A 26445-nucleotide genomic window follows, 5' to 3' on the forward strand; every position below is an offset into this window, starting at 1 on the left:
GCGGGGCGGGCTGCGGGCAGGTGCGCGGTCCTTACCTCGGATCTGCCGTCCGCTGCGAGATGAGTTATAGGTCTGCTAGTTAGGGAAGGGGGAAACCGAAAACTGCACTGTGGGGCGCGCACTTGGGCGAGTGGTCAGCAGACCTCTCCAAGCTGCACAGCAGCCTTAGAGAAACAGAAATGGCTGCTTCTCAGAGTTCACAGAGATCTGTGGCAGACATTCAGTTTCCCAGCAGAAAGCTGCTTTATAAGGCAGAGCAGCCATACCAGCACTACCAGAAGAAGCTTCAGGACTACCTACCAGGAGGAGGCAGCCTCTGGGACGCATCTGCAAATGGGCCTATTTCTCTTTAACAGAATCACAGAACTGGATTGTTTGGATGGGACCTCTGGAGGTGGGAGTTCTAACCTCTGCTAAAGCAGGTTCCCTACAGCAGGTCACACAGGCAGACAACCAGATTTGTCTTGACTGTTGACAGATAAGAAGACTCTCAGGGCAGCCTGTTCCAGAGCTCTCTCAACCCCACAGTTAAGAAGTTCTTTACTGATGCCCATTGTGGCAAAGGGAACAATTGGTCACAGGCAGATAGAAGATGCCTTACATCCAAACCCCTACATTGCTGAGATACAGTCTTTGGTGAAAGCATTCTTCTGAAATGAGAACTGGTGATGAACTAGAGTGAGCACAGCTCTGAAGGTTTGGTTAACCACATAAGACATTGGCTTGCCTTCCACACGTTATTTGCTAATGCGGTTTTAAAGTGTTTGTCAATAAATGATTCTCACTTTATGGCTTGAGGCCTGAACTGAAACAGTAAAAACGACAAAAACCAAAAAACGGGTGCAGTATTGTTTTAAATAGTTTTAAAAGGGGAAAAAAACACACCGATGGATATTAGATTATTCCCTCCTAACAACATGTATTTGTAACAAAAGCAAGGCAATGTTAAAGGCACAACAGCACATCTCAAGGGTGCTGTGTTGAACAGGACACAGCACAGTGCCTGTAAGGGAACCATGCCAGGAGAGGTAAGGAATTTTATTAATAAAAGATGAGCTCAGTATGTGAATAAATCTTCTGAAAAATAAAGCCATTAGAGCTAGCAATAAGTATTACTCAATCATACAGTAGCAGACAGTTCAACTAATGCAGCTGCTCTAGATCTGACCCTCAGCCAGGTGAGACCTTATTCTGTGAAACGTTGTAGGACAAAGGAGGTCTGATTTAGTACCAGAATTTCATGGAAGCCTATAATCTAGAACTGGTTTTTAGGTGCCTACCAAAATTCTGTCAGTGTTTAAACAGATTTATACACGACCAGAGAGCTGCAGAGTTCTTTGGGAAACTACATCCCAATGTGGTAATGGTGACATCATTAGCACGTTCACAGATCTCTTCTTACCAATGGAATCAGGAGGGCTATGACGTGCCTCCAGAATGACTCTTTTGGGTAATGTTTTGAATACAGACATCAATTACTGCAGTAAACTGACTGGAATATACAGCTGTGCATCCTTGTATGTTTTGTGTTTTCATTTTCTTGAAACAAACACTCTTCTGCCTGAAGTTATAGACGTTTTGGAGAGCCATATGTTTCTCCCATTACCCTAGTTACTCCTGGAGAAAATAACTGGTGTTTCCTTGACACAGCTTTTGAAAATACAACTACTTCTTGTAAAATGAAACTTTATTCTAAAATGTATCCAAAATTGCAAGACACAAGCACCATTAAACAGATAAATAGACATATATTTATGTACAGAGAGCATCAAAACACAAAACAATTGTTAATATAATTCTTATACCATTTTAATGAGTATCCATCAATAAAACTTTACAATTTAAAGAAGACTTTTCAGTTGCAAAACAGTTGTAAAATCATATGTATAAATTATGTTTACTACAATTCCAATAACAGAGGCAAAGTAAAATACAAAAATAATAATCAATACTGCAAATTCAAATACAAAACCCAAAGTAATGCTGCACAGGTACATACGTACACTGGATGAATTCATGCAGCTAGGCAGTGCAACAAATTAACTGCTTAGTTTAACTTATCACAAAGTGGAACAACCATGTCGGCAAACAGAAGAAAATATATTTTTGTAATAAATCATAGTGCATTTTGAAGTTAGACTTTATAAAATGATTGTTGAGTGATATACTTCTAAAATCCCCCATGTGATCTGAGATTCCCCAACTCCTCTCCTGCAAAATAAAATACAAATGACAAAAGCTAAAAAACCCACTGTAGTACAGAGTCTGATGTACTGGTACCATCTTGATTTTTTTTATCCTTGGTATCAGACTTGTTTGCAAGAGTCCATGTCCCTAAGGACATACATTACTCCTTGCTATGTGAAAAGTAAATCTTAAAACGTTCAAATGCTATCCCCATTAAGTTGAATCTCACATGATGCGTAGACTGCGCTGGTTTAGAGAGACACAGCTGAGCCTTGAGAAAATAACTCTTAAATCCCTACAAATTACAGAGAGAGAGTAAAACGGAGGACAGAGAGACCTCTTCAATACCGAGGTTCCTATCCCTAATTGCTTTGATTACACAAACACAGAATAACATAAAAGGCTTTTATGGCTTGGATGAAATTTCTTCGAATTTGCTGGGCAAGCGTAAAGCCCATGTTTCTCCACAGAGCTTGCCTTTCACAGTGTAGAAGGCTATGGACTGTTTTGGTTGGTGAAAGGAAGCCTCAGGTAACTGGATGGAAAAATACTTCCACAGTGAAAATGCTTTAGAAATAAGGAAACAAAATCAGAACAGAACCTCGTGAAAACTTGTGATTTCTTGTGTAGCTGTGATACTAAAACATGGCTGTTCACCTTTCAGTTCTGCGTTGGTTGGTTGGTACGTCATGATCAAACATAGTTAAATGTGAGGCTCACGCCTCATCAAATGTTACTGGTTAGGTGTCTAAGTTAGATGAGATACAATTACACAGTCTGACGCTTTTTCCTAAAGTCTTAAGTGATAAGCACGCTCAGTGTTTTCACTAGGAAGTCACTGCTAATGCTACATTTCTTTGCTGAGAAGACATTAATGCACAGCAGCCTGTAAAGTACTGAAGAGTTGCTCCCTGCATCCTTTGTGCATCCACAACTCCCTTTCAAGCCAATGATAACTTTCATGTTAATAAGTTTCAAGCAAACAAGGGATGCAGGAAAACACCTGTATTGGGTAAACAAGGTAGCAATTTATACAGCAGCATTTCTAAATTTTCAACATGCAAGCACATGTAGAGAGAAGCTAAGAGACAGCATGCACTGCAGTGATATGTCATTGTGCTTATGTCTGGTGGAGAACACTATGGCGTTTTCACCTGGGAAAACATAAACATTAGACCCAGAAGACTCAAATAGCCAGTATTAATGAAGCCATCAGCTACTATGTAGTAAAGAATACCCCAAAGGTTTGTCCGCTCGTAGCTTATAGATACTGAAGCTGAAGAGAATTACAAAGGCACAATACAAGCCTATATTTCTTGTAAATTATATATATTCATATATTTTGCTCAAACCACCTCAAGATACTGAATGATAAAATATAACTGAAAATATAAACATTAATTGAAAGTTAAGCACTAAAAATAAAAGCTTGCTGGAGAAGATAGCTCATTACTTGCTACATTTCAACACTTCCCGGGTGCTAATCTTGTCCACATCTCCTCCATGGCTGACAAAACCCATCAGGATGTTCAAGAATATGGTGATCCACCGAGAAGAATGCAAGAGTATCAGGCAACAGACAGAATGGCTGTATGCATCTGAAAAGCTGTCCACAAGTAAGTGGCTACCACAGTTACCTTTGCCACTGACACTGCTTTACTCTCGGCCCAGAATTCACTAAGGACCCAGAAGCAGGAACAGAAAAAATCATGGAGGGATGAGTCAAGGGTAATTCTTGAAGATAATATTTTGATTCAGTTCAGCACATAAAATATCAAACAGCAGAGCAGGGATTGTACTAGCGTTATCATAAGAAGCATTCCTCAGTTTTTCTATTCATAGCTACACAAGATGCTAATCATTTTCAACACCGAATGTCCCACAACTCTGAAAACATAGCAAACATAACAATACTGCTGCTGTTAGACTCATTAAAATACAGAAAACAAATTAAGCCTATGTTTGTGTGATGAAATTATATGGCAACTTTGGAGGCAGCCGCTCTTTGGAGGCTCAGCTGAGACAATGTGGACACTTCATGAAGGTGAAAAGGCGCAAGTTGCAACATTCATATTTTTAAACCTCAGCTGTTCCTCAGCTTGCAACAAGAAGTGGTATGGTTGTTTTGACTTGGTACCCACGGTGAATGAAGAAAGACAGATACCAAGCTGGGTGAGAATTAAGGTAGGTGTATGGTGCAAGCCTGAGGTGGAACCTAGATGGGCTTTGCTGACACAGACAGTAATGCTGTCTGCAAAAATCTGGTCTATCTGAAACTGGGTACCTTCCTTATCTCCAAACCAGCATATGAAATTATATACATTTACAGAAAGCGTACAAAAAATCCCCATATACTGCCATTACTACCTGAATTTTCACAATCCTAAATTAGGAGCTTCTAGATTCATTCCTGAAAGCTCTTAGGAAAGGAATCTAGTCATCCCTAGAAAGTATATACATTAATATCTTAGTTACAACCTCACAGCTGAATTTAAAAGCAGCATATGCTATTGCTGGTGTTGATTCATCTATGCAATGGTTTCTTCATATGTTGCTTTAAATGAATGAATCAGTGCAGACAAAGAATGAGAGAGCCCATTTAACAAATAAGGGAGGGCAGGGATAAACCTTCCAGAAATGTTTAACAAGCTAATTCAAGTTACCCCTGCTTATATATACGCATATATATATATATATTAAAAAAAAAAAAAAAAAAAGAAGTACAGAAGGAGGCAATAGCAAACTACGAGGCAGAAATCACATTTGAGACTGAAGGATTCAAGAACTCATCTGGAAGCCACATGGATTCAGATTCTCAGGAGCTGCGTTATTCTTTTACATTTCAGCCCATTCCAGGGATGTGAAGCTAAGTATTAAACCCAACTGTATGCTCTTAAAAGCAATCAGGATTTATCACTGGAGAGGGCAGTGGATGCTATCATACGGTTATCCAGAGGCACCTCTGCTTCTGCCCTTCCTGTGACATAAAAGCAGAAACTTAGACTGGTAATTTTTAGGTGGCTAAAATTAGGGTCGGTTGAATCAGACCAGTGTGGAATAAAACCAAGTCTGGTGTGGTGGTATCAAATTACCATCACCAAACACCAGTCTGCAAGAGCACTGTCTGTGGTTCCAACCCAGATATGCCTTTGTGATAAGGGACCATGCACTCCACCACTTTGCAGATCCCTGATCTTGCCAGGAACTCTCTAAAGATAAAGCAATGAATCTAGATTCATGTTCTCGTTTCCCATGTTTGGTCCTTAGACAGGCTTCTTGGGACACCAGGGATTCCCAAGGATGTGACGGCCTGGCTGCCAGAGGCACCTCCTGTGGGGAGGCTCTCTGCACACAGGCACAGGTTGTTGTCTCTTGGTACAACAGAACTAACTCCACCAAACCTCTCAGCAGCTTAACAGCCATGGAAAACAGCTGGATGTTTTGTTCAAAAAGTACTTTTAAAGAAGGGAGGCCTTCAGGTGCATGTCTGTTTTCTGACACATTCAATAAGCTTCAAATTAAGATGCATGTGTGGTATAACTGCTTCTAATGGCTGCCACTGGACTAGTTATGATCCCCCAAAGCAAGACCTTAAACCATTTGGAAAGGTACCACCGTCAAGCAGCTTGTTGGACCTCTCATTGGTGCAGCCTGCTGCCCTTTTGAAATGGTCCAAGAGACTGCCTTCAGAAATCACATGCAAGTTCTGGAGGAGTTTGCAGCTGGAGTTTTTATTCGCCCTAATGCAACATGCACGCATCTGCATGTTTATGATGCACAGGGCATTTTGTGTTGCCATACTTCCGAACTCTTTTGGGATGCCATGGATCAGCTCTTTTCTGTGACTGTCAATAATGAAAGTCAAGCACTCACTGAGGAGAAATACAGCTGCACTGAAACATACAACATCTGTGAGACCCCAGACACAATCAGTATTAATGCTCAAGGTGAGAGGCATGCCATCCTGTTCTGCATGCATTTTCTGTATTAATATTTAGATTGACAAATTCAATTCTGGATCACTTGGAAAATTTCGGAGGTTCTCTTTATTTCTAGAGACTTGTGTTTGAGTGTTAGTTTCACTTGTGTTATTAAAAGTCAATCTTTGTCAAAAACACATCTGCCTAGTTGTTCATATGTGGCCAGCAAGCACTTCTCTTTAACTGGGATTATGCCCTGCTCTCTTATTTTTTTATCTTAAAATTTTTTTGAACTTAGAAATATAAGGACTTAATCTATAGATAGTCCTGGAGGTGTGAGGAACATTTTTTACAATACTCAAGAGTTTTATATGAATGGGCGAAGGTGCAGAGTCACAAACAAAGACTGCCTTTACTCAAAAGGTCAGCCTAGTCACTTAAACAAAAAATAAATGAGTAGGAATCCCCTTCAACTTTCTCAGGTTGTGTTGCCAGTGATAGCTGGTGACAAGGACACACCGCATGAATGAGAATGTTCCCTGGCTGCAAGCGACAGTTCTGGGTTTCTGTCCTGGCACCATCACAGATACACCAGGGGAGATCCTGGTGTGTGTTGCCCACAGGGTCTGATTCCCAGCAGCAGCTTGCACACACAGCCAGCTTGGCGTTGCAAGATGCTGGCTGCCCAACCGTGCTTGGCCCCAGGCCCTCATCCAGGCTGCAAACTGGGCCATACTCTCTTAGGTTGTGTTTAATATTCCTGCTAGCAGCTTATGTATCCTGCTGTCTGAAATAAGTCCTGAAACCACTAAGCGTGCTTAACAAAGGTTTACCTAGACGTGAACAGCAAGTTTGGATGACAGAACAGGTACTATTGTAGTACACAGTACACACGGCTGCACAATCAAAGCCACCTCTTTCTTCAGGGCAGGAATTTATAGTACTAAGCAATAGCGACAAGGTTTCTGGCACAGAACCTACAGGAGTTTACAGACCAATGTTTGCTGAGGTAATAATGCCAGCAGTTGGCTACATAGAATATGTGTACAACGTGAACCAAGTTGACAACAGATTACCAATGCTTTAAGTAATACCATGAATATGCAATTAAATCTTCCTCCTCTCCCCACCAGAAATAAGTGTTTTCCAGCTGCATGTATGGCAATAAAAATCTGGCATAAAAAGCTGTGTTCATGTTTTTTTGTTTGTTCATTTTAGGCAAACATGCACAAAATAGATGCACTACAACATTCTTGGAAGGGGATACTTGCCACAAAAAAAGAAAAAAAAAAAAAGAAAAAGAAAAAGAAAGGCTTCACAATTGGTCATTAAGCATATAGGGCATGCTGGGACACACTTCTCAGACAGCCACTGCAGGGTAAAAAAGGGTTCCTTGGATGTCTTCCCTTTGTCTTCTCCCCCTAGAAAAAGTTACTTGATTCTCAGTAGAAAGTTCCAGCCCACACTGTCCTCCTGCCTCTCCTCCCTTGTCTTATTTCATTTAGGAACTTGTGTTCTTTTCCTTATCTTTTAATGTCGATGTAAATGAAAGCTTATTGCCAGCTAATGTACTTTTCAAATTCTCCTAGAAATTACAGCTTTAGCAATCATCTCCTACTTCAGTCACATAGGCTCTGTTTGGATTTTATTTTTCCTCTATTCTGCACAGCAAATACCAACTTCTGTCTAAGGCTATTTTATGTCATTGCTGGAAGTCATCTTGTCTAATGCATAATAAGCCTGTGAGAAGCTAACTTTCCTAATGCTGAACACTTAGCAACCGCACTCGGGATCTTGCACAGCCACAGTGTCTGTAATGAAATAAATGTTCTATAGTGGAACTCTCGTTATGGATGTGAACAACTTTCTGTGCTTTTATTGGGCAAATTGTTCTTGTTTTTGTGTAAACATCTGGCAGAGTACGTTTAATGGAAAAATCCAAATGAGAGGGAAGAAAGCATGATGATAAAACAACAAAAATAAAGCCTATGAATCTCCAGTTCATCTAGAGGATGAGCTGGCTCCTTGAGGTATGGAGCAACGTTCTGTACTAACAACTGCTCACACCAAACTGTTTACTCTATGGGGACAAACATAGGTTTGGCCATGGGTGTTGTTATAACTCCCTCCAACCCTGAAGAGCTGTACATATTTCTGAAACAAATCAGACTTCCAAACTGTATGATCTAGTTCCTAGCACACCCAAGGTACTGAGGAAATGTGCCTATCAAAAAGAAAATAAACAAACAAACAAACAAAAACACTCTCCCCCCCCCCCCAAAAAACACCCAAAACCACCACAAAAACCTCAAATAAAAACCCCAAACATGTTCTGTGCTGATTCCAAAAAGTAGCACCAACATCCCATAACTTTATCTTAGAAAAGCCAGGCCTCTTGCTCCAGCCCTGCAAAACCCCAAGGATCCCACAGGCCTAGCTGCCAGACGCAGTGCAGAAGCTCCTTTGGAGAGGTGGGGCTGGATATAAAGGCCATTTGCCACCCAGACCTCCACAGCCAGGCCCCACAGGCCTGCTGAGCCATGTGCATCAGATGTGAGGATATCTGCTCTTAGGGATATGAAAGGAGATTTAGGCATGAAGGCCTGTATTATTCATAGCAGCTAGGAAGTAAGTTTTGGTTTTGTCTGGGTTCCCAAAAACATGTATTTCAGTAAGTATTTACAATGCTGAATTCAGATAGGTTGAGGAAAAAAAAAAAAAAAAAGTCATTTGTTTTCTTGAATTCTTTTGCACATAGATATTAAATAGTGGCTAGAAAGTGACCATTTCAAATGATAACTGAAAATTGTCTCTTTATTAAATGTGAAAACATGTACCCGAGAAAACCCTTACACATTTTTATGGCAAGTTTTCCCATTACATGAGAGACTTTCTTACATATTTTAGGCTTAGATGAAGAACAGTGACCAAAGAGGAGTTCAGACTAAAACTGCAAAGCTGTTAGCCATGTTGAGGGAAACTATGGCTGCATGACTGAAAGCAAAATGAAAGGACAAGTTCACAAAAACGTGTAATATAGCAGTGGACAATGCTCTAAGAAATAAAATAAGAAACAGAAGAAAGCCATATCTGTTCCACATATCAGTACTATCGGCACATGAACGTATTCATGCACCAGTAAAATCGGTAAAATGAGATAAAATGTTGGCTTGGGGAAGACTTCTAGACTGTCCACAATCAGCCTGGGTTTAGTATTTTAGCAGTCTCTCTTCTGGAGGATATTATTTGTATTGTTAAATCTGCTTAAAATTAAGCCAGTGTAGGCTTTTTTTCAAACAAATGTGCATGTGTTTGCAGGATCAGAATTTCAATTGTTGAGTAGACAGTCCATTTATCTTCCCTAAATTTGTTACTGTAATTTGTTTCCAAGATGACAGTGCTGGCAAACAACTTGCATGCATGCACTCAAATCAGTAATTTAGCTAAGGATTTTTTTTCCTTTGTTTTTCACGTTGAAACAACATTTTGGTAATTTCAGTAGACTCTTTGTATTTTTCTCCATATATAGATCTGCAAAATAATGTCACACCTCAGACAAATCCTCCATTTCACCAAGGTCAGGGTGAGATCCTACAAGAAAAATGATGCCATCTGAGTGGTTTCATCAAAGTTTCAGCAGGACAACTGGCACAAACAGCAGCTTATAGGATGGAGCCAATAATGTCTGGAAAGCAGAGGGAGCTGCACACACTAAAATCTAAATCTAAGTCATTTACATTTGAGTGTACTCAATTTTTATAGATGTTGTGTGTCATTACATCCTGAATTCGATCCTTAGTGAGATCAGTTTAAAGAAAAATGAGCTGTCACTGTTGAAACAGTTTTGGGGGGTTTAAATTTAACAGATGTGCTTTGCCAGGATTCCCTTCCTGAAGGCCTAACCAAACCCAAGAGCATTTGGGACAGAAGCTGTGGTTCTATCCTCACTTACTGTGAAATAAATCAGAAAAAAAATTGCCAGGTTTTCTTTGATTGTTTGTTTTGTTTTCAGTATCTTTCAACCCTCCTTTGTGTTCTGCAAATGCAAAAACAAATGGTCAAATTCTGGAGATTCAGTCCATATTTGCCTTCACCAGCACCAGATCAGAGATGCCTAAGAACAGGAGAAAACACCTAAAAATAATTAAGTGATCTGAGAAGAAGAAATCACTGCAACATTTGTCAACTGAAAATTCATTTTAACTAGTAAAGTAAAATGTTCAACACTGAATACTGTAATAGCTGGTCTCTCATTATGCTGCCCATCTAATTCTGAATCCTCTTGAAATGCAGTTTTTCATCTGCTAGCCACAGAACAGGGCAAAATTCAAAATATTTTTGGCCAATTCATGGAGCTGCCTAAACGCAATGATTCTGAACTGCTCTCCAGAGGCAAGGCTCTACTCCCTTCTTCCTATTTAATTTAACTGATTAGCTTTTATCTCTCTCCTAGTGTTTTACAGGGAGAGCAAGGGCTGAATGCCTCCAGAGGACATGAGATGTGACATGCGGCACTGTGCTCTGCAGAATCAAGAGGTGAGTAAGCCGGTCATTCTGGTGGTCAGTACTCTCCTTAAGGAGGTGAAACATGGATGGGTTTGCTTCTGGAGACTGCGGGGGGACTTGCCTGTCATTCAGATGCCAGTCATCCTAAGGCAAGCTAGAACATATTTGGGCAGCCTACAGTGTGTCAGAGACCTGTCTCGCCATTACTGCTGTCTTTTGCATGTACTAACTCCCAAAACATGAGGTGCAACTGCAATTCTTCCTTGTGCTCAGGCAATTAAGAAAATAATGCAACCTATGCATGCAAATACAAAGTACTTGTTTTTACATCAGGCTACATGTTTTACTACTGATTCATACAGCTTCTTCCTTCGCTTAAACCCCATTCTTGTCTAAGCAAGACTCTGATATGGAGATAAAATCTAGGCATGGATGCTCCTACTCATGGGTTTATGCAGAAGGTAAAGTACCGATTTCACTGTGAAATCCACAAATGAACCCCAACTACAGCTGAATTCTACGAGGGCAGAATTTCTGCCAGAGGTCTGATGGTACGAGACTCTATTTCTGCAGTTCCGATAAATTATTCCCATATTTCTATGCTTTTAAGATTTCATAACTTGCTCTTAAAAACCACACAGCCACAGACTTGTAGGGGTTGGAAGGGACCTCGAGAGATCATCGAGTCCAACCTCCCAAAAAGCCTTACTTTAACCTCACCTGAAAGATCCATCTGCTAAATCATTATTTGTTTTTATATGAAAGCAATAAATCTATCTAAAAACACAGCGTGGAGAAACTATCTGGCATCACTGAGAAAAGTATTTCTCCCAGAGCTGGACAAGTTCAGACATAATCAACAACACCGTTGCATAAGGACAGATAAAAACAGCAGTTACGTTACGCACTGATATTTTAGTGCATTAGAAACACAAGTGGGTGTATTCAGTCAGCGCTTGGAAATAATCTTTCTTTCCATATTAAAACTCCTTTATATGATGAAAATCCTACAAGGATCATAAGCAAAAGAAAGAAAACAAATGACCAAGCAAAAATCTCCCTGCAAATTTTAAAAATAATGGGATGTTTGTAATTTATAAGGTGAGCATTTAGCATGTACTGCTGTTTTCTACAGGTTCAGTTCCAGAATGGTTGTGATCACCTGATTTTAGCAATGAGCAATGAGTTACTTACAACTTCACTCACGTATGTAAGCACAGAAGGCAAGCATCCCTTACAAAAAGCAAGATGATTAGGCTACTTTATATCTGATCAAAAATAAGATATTCACTGATTATTCAATCCAATGTCCCAAATCTACAATTTTGCAAGCTTGCACATCTTCTGTCCCACCAATCCGTGGGGCTGCATAGTTATGGGAAGTGCTAACATATCTAGTAACTTGAAGCATGAGGGCACAGAGTTACACATCCTGAGAAGCACAGCTCAGTTTTGTTCCTTTTGAAACCAGCAGTATATATGCTGACATTCATGCTGCAGGATAGATGCAACAATGTTTGATATAAACATCTCAGAAATGAAATGTAAAGGGGAAACAACGATTTGCTGGCAATAAGAAAAACTGCATAGAAGGGAGGTTCAAAAGAACTACAGAAGATATATCAGAAAGAATGTTATGCTCATGTATATACATTAGACCAACATATTTTGATAATAATATTCAATATGTGCAGGTGGTTCCATTTAAAGGGTACTGCTTTATGCATAGATTTAATTTAATGGTCAGACTTCTATCCTTAACAGGTGCCAATAAGCCAAACTGTTGAAGATAATGCCAAATTCGGAAGGAGAAATTAAAAATGGAGTTTGGATTAATACAAAGCCACAGTTCTGTTTAATGTTGCTGAGCAAGAAGCTCTGGTGCCAACATTAACTGTCTTACAATCTCAGTGATGCTTTGCAGGGGCTCCCTCTGAGGCACCCTGCAGACCCCAGATGGACTCAGGTTAAAGGCTCACTCGAGAGCACACTTACCTGCTGTAAGAAAGGGCTTTGGCACGTGATGTCCAGATATATCCATCTACCTTAGTCCAGCTGCAATGATATCACATGCTTGAAACTGGGCAGAAAAGAGTCCTAGAATAGTTCTTGGAAGGCTACCAACAAGGATAATACGGATGACAAACACAAGCTGCAAGGATGCCTGCACTTTTCACTACTTCTGGGAGAAGCTGAGCTGTACTGTGGACATAACCAGGGAAACTTATTAGTGACAACCATGATGGATCTCAGAAAACTAGATTTTGCTTTATGCTTTTTATTAATGCAAATTATAGGGGCTCCTGGCATCTCTTAAGACAACAACAAAATGTTTTCCAAAGAGAAGCAAATTAACTCAACCTTCATAATCACTGGGAATAAAGTCCACAAAACTATATAATGACAATCTAACCCAAGATTATAGCTAATCAAAGTAGCTATTATCACTAAAAATAATGCTACCAAAACTTTTGATATTTTAACATAATTTTAAGCCTCCAAGAGCTTCATCTAGCCCTAGGAAGGGAATAAAATATGTATATGTTCTTATTTTCACATATATATAACATATATAAAAATAAAAATGAGTTATGAGATTCTGTTACTCCTCATGTGAATCTACCATCACAATGAGCATACTACATACAATTCTTCAGCACAAATTTATGACAAAATATCCCCTTACAAGACTGCATGGACAGCATCTGTCCAGAAGTGCTCTTCCTATTAAGCGGCTCTTCCACTTGCAAAGTCCAAAGTGGACTTTGTTTTTTGTCTGTGGCATAAATTTTAGTGCAGCCACTTTGTGTTCACACTGATGATCATCAATGTTTAGACCACTACTCAACTGAAAACTTCCACTTTCCTGGGAGATCTGGAGGCTACTAGGAACTAAGTTTACTACCGTCTTGCTTTTAGAGCTTTGCCTAAAGAGATGTGGGATTGTTTCCAGAAGCTCCTCCTGAAAGACCACACACATTTTCTCCACTCTGTTCCCAGCTTTCACATCTAATATGCTGACCTTATAAAACTCCCCAGACCTTTATTCCTCTCCTCTCCGTGGCAACAGGTAAGACCCTCACAAGACACAGTAGTCATAAAAAGTTTACTCCCTCATTTTGTTTCACAAAAATGGCTGCTTACTGAAAGGTTTGGGGGGTGAATTCATGTACCAGAGTGACCCGATTTCTCAATGGGCTTGGGAGATTGTGTCATCAAGACCATGAATTACTATGATTTGGTTGAGAATCACTGAAAAGGGGAAACGTAAACATAAATTGTTATAACAGGTTTCGTTAATAAGTACTCTACCGTATTTCCACTAGCTACCATCCCTACAGAGGATCGTGCTAAGTAGAGAATCCATTCCCAAAGGCAGAATAAGCCCTGACACTTTATTGCTAGATTCTATAGCAATTGGAGCTCACGTACAGTAACCTTATAGTACTCTATATATACTGAGAAGCTTGTATCAAATTCAGGCTTCCATTTCAAAATAGATATTGCAGATATTAGGCTTCAATTAAAGAAGAAAAATAACCTTCAGTGCTTCTTTTTTTTTTTTTTTTCTTTTCTTTCTTTTTTTTTTTTTTTTTTTTAAAGGCAAAGTATTAAAAAAAATCACCAATTTTGGTGAAAATTATTAAATTTCCTCCAAAAAATTAAGATGAGCTTTCTTCTATTTCTTGAGACAACACAATTCGTGATTCACAGGGTATGTAACTGGTATCAAACACAAGTTAATGAAAGCTCTTATAAGCAATTTTATTCCTATCCATAATGGCAGACATTTACAAAATCAGAATTTATCAAATGAGTTCACCTTAAAAAATAACTTATAAAGCAATGATATATGCAACGTAAAACAGTTCAGGAGGGGAGAGGGCAAGCAAATTTTAATAATTAGAATGTAAACGTGAAAAAAAAAAAAAAAAAAAAGATGGAATATAAGTCCCTACTTTTCATTTCTACTTAAGATGTCATGTGATAATATTTTACAGTGTCCTGCAGGGCTATATATGTATGTGCGTATTTCTGTGCCACACACACATACATATACATTTACCCACGCACGTACATACACAGATAATTGCAGTTCCATCATGGGCAGTTCTGTTATGCCACTCAGTTGTCTCAATCATATTTGGGACCCACTTTCTTGAAAAAAACAGGGGAGATGGTAGGAAAAAAAATGGTGGGTCTGATTGTGTCTGAGATCCTTTTGTTAAGACTGTACACTGGGATGAATAATTTTCTTCTGTAGTAGCTCTCTGAAGAGGGCCAACTCACTGTGGTCTTCAGGACGAGACTTGTTAACGGATCACACACTCATTGTCATGCTAGGGGAGTACTGAAAAAAGAGGAATTCACATTTTAACAACCGTTTTTTTTACCCAGGTAACTAAAACCACTTCAGGACCAATGAGTTCAAATGTCAACATGCTCTTTGAGTTTTCTCCTCCGTTTGTACTATAGCCTGTGCAAAGGCTTGTAGTTCAATTTGCAGAATCATAATTTCTATTACCCTTCATTCATAATGTAAAAATACAGCTCTTACTGATTGAGTCAACTCACTCAAAGATTATTTCCGTGTTACCTGAGTGATGTGATGAGCCAGTACTTCAGTGATGCTTTCCAGACCTTTTCCTGATTGATTTTGGCTACTGGGGATTTAGGTAGTCAAAGAGCTGGCCTCAAGTAGAGCAGCTCATTTGTAGTAAGCTGAACCATGTAAATATTTTGGAGAGCTTTTTATTACTTGATGGGAAGAAGGGCGTGCAGATAAGCCTGACTGGAACTCAGCTACGCTTTTAGTCTCTATTATTCAGTGTTATCGACTTTAGGAGACAAGCTGAACCAGTGGCCACTCTCCTTTATGTGAACTGAAAGTTCAGTCACCACTTTAACTTATTATTTTAACACAAGATGAACTGCAGCCCTTACCGAAGTTACAGCTGCCCTCAAGTTAGCAGTACTTTATTACAAATAATCAATGGCACAGCACATTGCCTACAGGAACTGCACATCTATATACCTAATTTGTGATTTGCAGACTATAGAAGCTCAACTGGCCTAAAATCTAACTAGAGGAAGATGTTCAAACACAAGAAATATGACTGTAATGAAAACTGATACAAGAAATGGAGAGATTTATTTGCCTTTGCAATAACAAGGCAGACAGTAAAGTAACTGCCAAAGCTGGAGCTTCAAGTTGGCTGCTTCCAAGTGTCTATGAATACCCAGTATGGGTCTTTGTCATGTAGGCTGCACAGAACGGACTACTCAGGTAAAACATCCCTGATGTTTCTTCTACTTTGGGGTGTACTCCCACCCTGTGCTGAGCACTCTCACAGTGGTCAAGCATGCTTATGTTAGCCAACGAGGGAAAACAACTCAAATGTTTAAAGTAGAGCCTTTGTTCAAATGAGTTTCTGTATTGTAGTAAACATAGTCAGTGTATCCCAGTAATCACTTTGGACAAGGAATCTAAAGACAAAATAGTTCTTATTTGTCACTTTTTCTTTATTATAAGTCAGATAATCAAAACCCTGGCAAATGGCAAAGAACTTCTGCCTTCAGTTCAGGAAAAGTAAGCCAAATTGAAAGTCAAAGATTACCATGACCTAGGATCACACTTAATTGAGGTTTTGTGTCTAGTGCTTTTTGTTATGTCTCTCCAGGTGGTACAAACTGATTTCCTCCAGTACTCCAAACAATTTGACCACATGCCCTCTTTCTGGAGATGCACACAAGTAACATGTAGAAACTGCTCTGTTTTCCATTTCACTTTCAAATAAGTAAGTGATAACAACAACAAAACACCCCAAAATCTGATTCCCGTTAAACTTGCCATGCAATTTTTCTGGCCTGTACTCTGAGAGGAACTGTTTATTCACATTTACTAAATCAAAATTCACCACTTGCATAGTTAACAAAGTTGCACTCACTTCCGGCAGCAGTGATTTCCAATAGCAATAGAAGTGTTAAAGTCACTCAGCACTTCTGAAAAATCAGGCCACTTCTATTTAGGAACCTAAATGTTGATTTAGAAACCCAGCTTAAGGCACAAGAGTATTAAAATACCTTGCAACATGTTGTACACCATGTTTTGCTGCCTTAAGCTGTCTCCATTTCAAAAAAACACTGTTTGTCCAAGAATGAGCACTAGAGGGCACCTTTGCCTTTCTTGTCTTGAAGAGCACACTACCTCCTTACAACACAAAATCTGGTGCTCTTATTTATATACATCAGTGTGAATTTGTCCTAGAAAGACACTCCTGTAGTGCAAAACACATTGTTTTAGGAGTCAAAGGTTGAGCAACCACAAACGGAAACACTCAGATGTAAAGATCTGTTAACTCTGTATTCCAGCTGCTCAGACAGCACTTGATAAATGCCCACTCTGCCCACTGAACACTGAATGCATTTTTATTTTTTTTTTCCTTTTAAACAAAATATCAGGAACAAAAGTTCCCAAATTAAAACAACTCCATAAAAAATACTTACGCTCTCACTCTGAAAAGGGTTTAGGAAGTTTCCACCCATCTCACCGTCATCTCTGGGAGTGCCAGGCTGATTACTCATGCTCATATTACTGGGAGAGTTCTGTTAAACAAGATTTTAAAACACAGATTAAGTGTTGAGCACCAGTTAATTTCCAGGCTTCATGAAGTGTCACACTCTCAATACTACAACACAGAGCAGCACAGCACACTATGCAATGCACTGGATTTACAAAGAGAGATAAGACTGCTGAGCTGTGCAGGCTTATGTCACTAACTTCAGCCCATATAGACAGGTTTCTGGCCCTGAAGGAACAACTGTTTACCTGTAGTTCTTATTTTCAAGGTTATTGCCACCATCCTCTCCTACTAAAGTCAGAAAACCTATAAATGACTTCAGCAGACCTAAGAGTAAGCTCTGGCACCATGCTCATTCTATATGGTCAAATCCAGCGGTCTATGAGCATGTGTCTTGACATACACAACTTCTAAAGGCATACCTAGTGGTCAACATGTGGACAGCATACGCAGACCTCATAAATTAGGGCCCATATCTGGGGTCTCTGCTCACAGTGTGCAGTTAATGGAAATAGTTTCACAAGTAGTTCAGGAATGTAGTCAGACATGGAGGTGCTAAACCACTTCACTGTGAGCAGCTAATAAAGAGTTTATAGGCAGCTGAGTTAAGGAGAATTCAGACAAAATGCTCCAAATCCAGCCCCCAAATCAGACTTGCAAACACTTTCAGAAGCAGCTGTATTTTTGTGTGTTTGCTTCCACATGGCCTACTGCAAGAATGTCTTGATTTTCTTTTCTAGTGTCTAGCTGCAACTGATACAAAGGTATCCGAAGCTAAATATTATTAAAAAAAAATAAAAGGTACTACACAATCAGATCTACAAGGTTCAGAAAATTATTTCAAAATTCAGATACTTACAGGAAGGATGAAACTAGTTAACTGTCACAGAAATTATTCAGTCAACAGCTAATACATGATAATGTCAGACACTACAATTCGTTAGGTGTTTTCACAAAGCTCATTTGTGGCAACCTGTCATGCCTGGAGTACAGATGCTTCTATTTCTATCACTGTTAAGACTCTTGTTAGCACAGGTTCTGCGATGGAAAAGGAATAGTCATGGAAATATGAAACCAGTTTACATTGTCTGTCATAGTTTTCCCCTCGTGTCTCTTGATCCAAAAAACTGAATGTTATTGCTGTTGAATTTTACCAGTACAGATCCAACTTTGATATGCCATTATGAACTTAACAAAAACCCAGTGCAGTCAATGAGCAAGCTGGTAAATTACAACTGCAAGTACAGATTTTGTTCTGAGTGACTAAATAGCAACAGCTTGAAGAATCCTGAGTGAAACCATCCTTTTTTTTTTTTTGTATGTTATTTCTCAATTAGAATAACAGACAGTATGCTAGCTTGCATAGTTTTATAAGGGTTCTTAAAAAAAGATGCATTGTAGTTTGAAAATACCCGCAGAAAGTATTCATTTAGGATGACTCAGTCTGCAGTAGGGCAAACTATGAATGAAAAGAATAGGAAATATTAAATTAAGAGAAAGACCCCTTAATTCCTTGGTATTCCTCAAGACTACAAAGACAATCCACTCCACAGTAGCTTTCCAAAGAAGGGTTGAGGCTGCCATGGTCCCTCTGTCCCAGCCCCTGCTCCAGCAGGGACACCCAGAGGAGGGTGCCCAGGCTTACACCCAGGTGGATTTTGGAGATCTCCAAGGAGATCCCACAGCTTCTGTGCCAGCGCTCCATCACCTGCACAGCACAGAATGCTGCCTGATGGTCAGAGGAAGCCTCCTGTGCTCCAGCTTGCGCCCGGTGCCTCTTCTTCTGTCATGGGCACCACTGTAAAGAGCCTCACTCCATTCAGTGGTGCTCAATGGCAGGAAATAACATGTTCCAGAGAGTTCACTGAATAGCTATGACTTACTTTTTCCCCTTCAAACCCTATCTCTGAACGCTCCTATTGGTACTCCAAAAGCTCCATTCTGTCCTCTGCCCATAATTTAAATATTATACAATGTTACAGAGTTCCACAGAATTATTTACTCCCATCTCCAAGGAGAACAAAATGTAATTTGTACCTAGCTTCTCCAAAGCTTAAATGTGTTACTTTTTGTTACAGCGCCAGCACAGCAGTAGGGGCTGACCGCTGTACACGCCATCTGCTTTGCAAGGCCTTTTGCAGGGCTAATGAAAAGCTGCCAGTAAGTTTTTACCATAATCCTGATCCCCACTTTCAATCTGAATGGTTATGGGCTCAGGTTGGTGTATTTATTTGCAACTATACATTAATTATTAAATTATTACATAATCCACACGCAGGTATCACTGTTTCTATGAGCAGCCTAAAATATTACTGATAGTAGGGTCGAGACCTCGGCCTTCTGTTTTCTTGACCATCTCATTCACTCTACTTCTAATGGCGATTCCCCAGGAATCACAGGACAGCAGCACCATCAAAAACAGCTGCAAATTAACTGATTATTTTACATCAGACAATTACATTTGTTCTTCGTTGAAGTTATTGGAGCTCATTTTTAGGGATCCACAGTTTGGAAAAGGTTGAAAACTATTGCCTCAACCCCGCCTACCAGACCTGAAGTAGGAATTAATTCAGGGTAGTTCTGTTGCCTATGTTATGCAGGAGGTCACACTACACAATCATAGCAGTCCCTTCTGGCCTTAAAATCTATGAATATAAAGTTTAAAACCCACTAAGGCCTTGTCACATTTATTTTATATGATGCTCCCGCACTTTTGATCATTCCTTGGGGATTTACCCCTATTTTATCTTGCTCTGTGTAGTACAAAGCTTTGAAATTCTGCAATTGCTACAGTATGCCAGCCCCAAAGGTTCAAATTCCTGACATAAATGCTTTTATAGCAACTCCCCTGGGTGGCTTTTATGGCCAGTATGGGGTTTCACATTGTAGCACTAGCTGAATTTTTCCAAAGCTAGTATTTCTTTGATGACTGCACAAATTCCACGGGCACCGAAAGAAACACTGGTTATTAATGTTTATTTAATATGCATAATTTCAGTTCATTTACTTCCTCCATCTCAATCTACTTCATAAAAGCTTCATGTCTTGCCATTCAGCCAATTAAAGTAAAATCGTCTCTGTCTATGGAAAATGTAGCTCGGAATTCTGTGAGCTGTACTGACTCTACCAAGGCTGGATTAATTTCCTTTATCTCATGGGAAAAGATAATCAGCTCCTCTAATATGCATTTTAATCCACTGGAGTTCTACGGCTGTATCTGAGCATCCAGCAACACCCAAACAAACTCTGTTAACTCCACTGAACAATTCCTGTCATATTAATTAGTAATCTGGAAATCTGTTTGCGAAAAAGCCAACTGCAGGGCTAGCTGGTGATGTGTAAAGGGAGGCTGTTGCTGTAACCAGAACAATCCTGGTAACTGTGTACAAAATTGGAAGGCAGACATGTAACAATTCTGCATGCATCAACTCTATAAATACACAATTTCCTGCAAGCAGAACCTGCAATCAAATTTCAACAGTATTATGTAGTATTAACTGCATGAAATTGTCATTGCAATACATGAGGCTCTGCCCACACACTTCTGGTACCTGTGAAGGCTGCATGTTGAGCTGTGCTATTCAGAAAAAGGTATGGTGTAATGACACAACTCTGTTACTTCCCGAGTAAACACCTTTTTCATTTAGATATTTGAAGACGTGTCTCAAACCTTATCTGCATGATGTTTCATGAAATAAATCACAGGACTTTCAGGTTAATGTCTGGATCCAGGTTTTCAGAATGCCTGATAATCGTATTAGTACATATACTGATACTTAATACCAGTGGGTTTAATATAGTCTTTTAAAACTAATCCAATGGCAAGCTAATAGATACAGCTTTTTCAGTTTTCCATTTCATTCTTAAAAATGCTGCAGTTTGCAAAACAAAACATCACTGAAGAACAGGAACATTGATTTTTAAAGTGATGTATGCTTGTTATCGTTGAATCCACCTCTGCAGCTCTCAGCATATCTCATCTAGGGCAATATGGTCATTTCAGACCCTTATTTTACACTTTGCAGGGCCTGAACACAATGCAGACCTTAAAGGCTTACAAAAACATAGCCCTGCTACATGCGCTACTCCATCTCAGGAGCAGCAGCCAGCTCCAAGTCATACTGCTGAGGTACTTCTCTTTAGGAAAGGCCACAGAGGGATGCTGTAAGGCCATAACCACCCGTGCAATTATGAAATTATGCTGTTTGCCTGTGGTGAATTTCTTCAGATGCAAGATAATGTCTTCTGCATTGGCAGCGACCTCAAATCCATTATAAACAGCACAGCACACTATGATACATGCCTATGTATGCTTTACTAGCTGCACTTCTCCCATAACCCTATCTGAGCACCACCTGGGGAACAGTTCAGGTTCCTCCTTCTCCTTCAGATATACAAATAGGTTTAACTAACTATACATGCCTTTTGGATAGCTGGGAGTGTATTCTCAGCCTACAAAGTCCTGTTCAAGTAGAAATCTAGGCATCTATGTGTTTGCATTTCACCGTAGCCCAGGGCCAGCCTAAGGGTGCATCAACAATGACGTCCTCCGTAGGACCACAGCATCCACAGACAAGTCCAAAATGAAAAAGTCTGCACAGTGAGGGATCTCGCTGCAGTGCTGTGCTACTTAGTCCTGAGCCAGCCATAAGTTCATACACTCACCACAAACTCATGCTCCTTTCTGGGAAGAGTGTTAAAAATTTCTCAATAAAAGAATAAGCTACAGAACTGTAACTGAAACAAGCTATTCATCTTTTTTTCTATATTTGTAGATCAAAAGCACAAAAGTGCAGTGGTTTACTGATACACTTATTAGTTTTAGTCAGTTACACCTGAAGACACTGAGTACAAAACAGCAGTTGGCAGGGACAGATTTATCCTGCTTTATCAATGCCAAATAAGTTCATTAATTCCTTATTTGAATAAGTTCCTAAATTAATAATGATCACATAAATTGTAGAGTTCTATTTTTATGGCAGAAGTGACACATTAAAGCATAATATTATTTTTGTAGATGCAAAACCCCTGCAGGTTAAGCTCACATTCATTCTGGGTAAAATATTTAATGGTTATGGAATAAAAACAGTGACTCTTCTGCAAGTACTTTTAAATACAGCGTTTAGAGACTTACAATAACGATTAAGATATTAACTGTGCCTTACAGAGGTGACAAAGACAATCGTGCACTGCACACAAGTAACATCCTAAAGGCATTACCCCAACTTGCACCTAATGAGCTTTGATTATCAGAACTGTATTATCATAGAATCTTTGAACGGGTTGGGTCTGAAGGGACCTCAGAGTTCTCTCAGTCCATGGGCAGGTTGCCTACCCCCATCTCAGGCCGCCCAGGGCCTCATCCAACCTGGCCCCAAGCATGTCCAAAGATGGGGCAGCTGTGCCAGGGCCTCAACATCCTCACTGTGGAGAATTCCTTCCTTATATATCTGTTCATTTTTCTTAACAGTATGGAAGATCGTAACATGATAAATCAAAATATGAAATGGATATATATTAATCACATGCATTAGTACACATTACTATGCAGTATGAAGTGACTCTATTTATATTCTCTACTGATCACAGGCATTGCTTTAAAATTTTCAGCTAATGTTTATTGTCCGCATAGACTCTGGATAGTTGATGAGCAGAAAATGTAGATACATAACAAAAAGCTTCAAAACAAAGAAAATATGTTCACAGTGAAATGTTAAAAAAATACATTACTAGATACTCACTTTGGAAATACTGTCCATGTCTCCTGAGCCTTAAATTAAAATAAAATAATTATTAAATTAGTTTCGAGCTGACATTAACCAAAAAGCTTTTTTCCCATACTAAATATAAGGTATGACAGCAATATTATAATGTTTAACAGTTTATGATCTCCTTCCTTCCTACTATCTTGTTTTGTAAAAGTTTACAGTCAAAACAGAATTTCACATACACAGCTACTATAAGAAGAGAGAAAAGAATGAAGGACGCATTTCTCATCGGCACAGGCAATTTAAATCACATCTGCTAGGAAGAGATGGCCTACTACAAGATGAAGAAGAGTTTGTCCAACCTCCCTGAACTCTTATTGAGGGCAGGGAACAGGTAATGCAATTAAACTGGGGTACATACACACGGGGGACATGTTGCTGCAGACCAAGGAAAGAAAAATAAAAGCAAAGTTGTGGACAACTAGTAGAAGTTAATGTTCTTGGGGTAGGGAAGAAAAAGAAAAGATCATTATTTTTACTGAACTTGAACTCCCTTTTAAGGAGTGCTGTAATGGACTCCATCTCTAGTGCATCTAGGGGGAGCTCATCAGTGTCTTTGCTCCAAAAGCACTAATCTACACACAAATGGGCGGAGATGATACCCACTTTTAATGTGTTACAAACACTGACGATGACATTATCTTTTAGAAGCAGATGATCCTGAGGGTTGGAATAACAGAAACCAATTAAACTGAAATACAGTGAATGAAAGGCTACTGGCAAGATATTTTTTATTGCATGCTCACTTCACTAAAGCCAAGAATAAAGGAAATACTTTAGGAAGGATGTATCATAGAAAGCACTTTTAGCAGCAATAGACAGCAAACAATTCTGCTCACCTATTTAGAGGAAAGACATTCCAATTAGAAGAGTGTCAGAGAAAAACAATGAAGCAAAGGGGGCTGTGGGAGGTGAGTGAAGTATCTCACTACACTTAGTCACAAAAAATAAAGGTTGAGAAAGAGTAAGATGTCTCTCCACAAATGCAGCGAATTCATGAATGTTATGAAGAGAAAGAGCTATTTTGTCACAGCCAACAGAAAACGTGTTGGTGGAAATTAGCAGAAGCCTTCTAACCACCAGCTCTGAATAGATTTCCAGTAGAACAGCTGTGGTCAAAGAAGACTGGCAAGTGCAAGATGAATCTTGACCAATTAACACCTTTGATTGTGAGACACCACTGCTTACTGCAGCACGGAAATGAAAGCAGATCTCCCCCCCACCTTCCTCTGCGGAAAGAACTCAATTTCATTTTCAATTCAAAATTAACCTTATGAAAAAGTCATAGTTAATTTGACTAAGCATGCAATTATTTTCACTGCCAGAAGTAACCAAGTAAAAGCTACATACATACAAAATCCTCCTACAACTGTTTCAATTTTATTCTTTATTTTATCCAACAAACATTTCTATGGCTATGGAAACTGACAGAAGAAGATGTAATTCCCTTTTATACTGTTTCTCATTTATTTGCACGTAATGCACATCATTACTAATTAAAGCAACAACCCATTTTAGGATTGTAATCTGTAAAGTAGGGCTGTAAAATCACTAAGTGCCCTTATGTAAAGTAATCTAGGAACTGTAGGAACCTGTCCTCCCACAAAAAAAATACAGTTCTATTAGGAATAGACATGTACTGTTGAATTTCAGTAGTTCGGAATGTATCTCCTACATAAATTTTGATAGCACAACTATTTCTCATCTTGTTATAAACTTATTTTTTAAAAAATTATCCCTTTGTTTTGCCTTTTTATGCTTCTGTCTCACAGCCTGCAACTCTGGTGTTAGGAATGACAACTATTTCTTTGCCATGAGTGTATATAATTAAATGTTATTAACTGCAGGATGAAGTTGAGGTTTACCCACACCCATGCTATGAAGATGACAGAGCTTTTTGCCAGGGACAAAAGCCAGAGGACATTGGCAGCTTGGCTTCTAGCTGCTGGACATGTATTTAGCTTGTTGGGGTTTTGCCCCCACAAAAGAAAATGGCACTCAGGAAGAAGCTGCTGGTGCCTTGTGGGGGCAGCTCTCTGATGTAATAGAGAACCCTGCTGGTGAACAACAGAGATGGAAGTTGCTGCCTCTGTCACCAGAAGATGGAAGAGTAAGGCATATGAACTGTGTGCACTGTTACTGCTCTGCTGGGAGCAGAAATAAATCCCTTGTCTTTATTTCTTGTGGGTATGGAGAAGTAATGCAATTTATTTAACTGTCCCTTGTTTCTTACATCCTTTTCAAGTGTCTTCCAGCAAAGAGCAAAAGCAAAGAGCAAAGAGCTTGCTACTCAACAGATAAAGCAATGAATGTTTTGCAGAGTTGTGCAGGGCTTCTCCCTTAGATTTGTGTCCTTCAAAAATTATAGTGTCAAAAGTCAAAACAGTATCCTGTTTTTCCTGTCTGTACATTCTAACAAGATAGCATGCTCTGTCTTGCTGCATTAGAATTGGCACTTGCACGAAGCTGCTTGTGCGGATGGAGTAATAATACTAATTATTAACAGACGGATGGCTAATTATAGAACAAATGAAGATATCCAACTGTTGGGATAAAAACAGTTTAACACATACATCGGTATATGTAATAACTTACTTCTGGGTAATTGATTAGAACCTGCACCAGCATGTCACAGTAACACCTCACATTTTTGAAAGATGAGAAGAAGTAAGTAAAAATGGGTCTCAGGCCATCATTTCCACTTCACTGTCATGTTACGTATGCTTTTAGAGTGTTTTCAATCCACTGGGATAAAGCTACACTTTGTTACATCAATAAAATACGGCATTTTTCTTCCAGAGCTACATAATGTATGCCAAGTCATAGGCATAAAAAGTATCCTAATACTTTTAATTTTTTAATATTTAGGCTATTTTTTTACAATATTTTTATATACAGTCTTGCACATTACTCAAGAGAACACAGAAAATGGCATTGGTCATTGAAAATTCACAATGTTTGTGATATTGCTATTATTACCTAATGATCCATTCATATGATGTGAATCCATTCCACCCAGTCCACTCATAGGTCCATCTGACCCTGGCCCCATTGGAAACTATAAAAGGATCAGACATTAAAAACTGGTATTACTGTACAGATTTTTGTATGTCATCTAATAAAAAGAAAATATTCCTCAGGACAAAAATAGGAAAGTGCACAGTCCCAGCTCTGAATGTGAAAATCAAGTGGAAGCCATACGTGAAGACTGCAAAAGCATCACTGCTTTTGTTCACTTTTTATAACTGCTACCTTCATGATTATTTGAGAACTTTACCTCTGTAGGCTGGCATAAAATTCATCAATAATTCATTATTTACTTCAATATGGTGTGTATGATTTTCAGATCTGCACCTGGTAGTGCAGACCTAGCTCTACTCCCATTGAACTTACAGGGAATTTCACTACTCTCTTCAACAAGTAATTGATTAATGAACAGCTTTCATACCCCACCCTGTCTATACTGACAGACTACTCGATGCT

General features: G+C 39.2%; 1 protein-coding gene across 4 annotated transcripts in view; it reads right to left on the bottom strand.

Moving 5' to 3' along the window:
• Positions 1-14571: 14571 nt before the first annotated feature.
• Positions 14572-26445, bottom strand: part of SSBP2 (single stranded DNA binding protein 2) — a 159139-nt gene continuing 147265 nt past the window's right edge. For all 4 annotated transcript variants that reach the window (XM_072360188.1, XM_072360190.1, XM_072360189.1 and 1 more), the window contains 4 exons: positions 25942-26020; positions 22936-22964; positions 17121-17219; positions 14572-14964 (listed from right to left, as the gene is read on the bottom strand). In XM_072360188.1, the coding sequence (XP_072216289.1) occupies positions 14935-14964; positions 17121-17219; positions 22936-22964; positions 25942-26020 (237 nt within the window). In that variant the 3' untranslated portion in view covers positions 14572-14934. The remainder of the gene's footprint in view (positions 14965-17120; positions 17220-22935; positions 22965-25941; positions 26021-26445) is intronic.

The sequence above is a fragment of the Excalfactoria chinensis genome, chromosome Z, assembly GCF_039878825.1.
Source record: "Excalfactoria chinensis isolate bCotChi1 chromosome Z, bCotChi1.hap2, whole genome shotgun sequence".
Classification (NCBI taxonomy): domain Eukaryota; kingdom Metazoa; phylum Chordata; class Aves; order Galliformes; family Phasianidae; genus Excalfactoria; species Excalfactoria chinensis.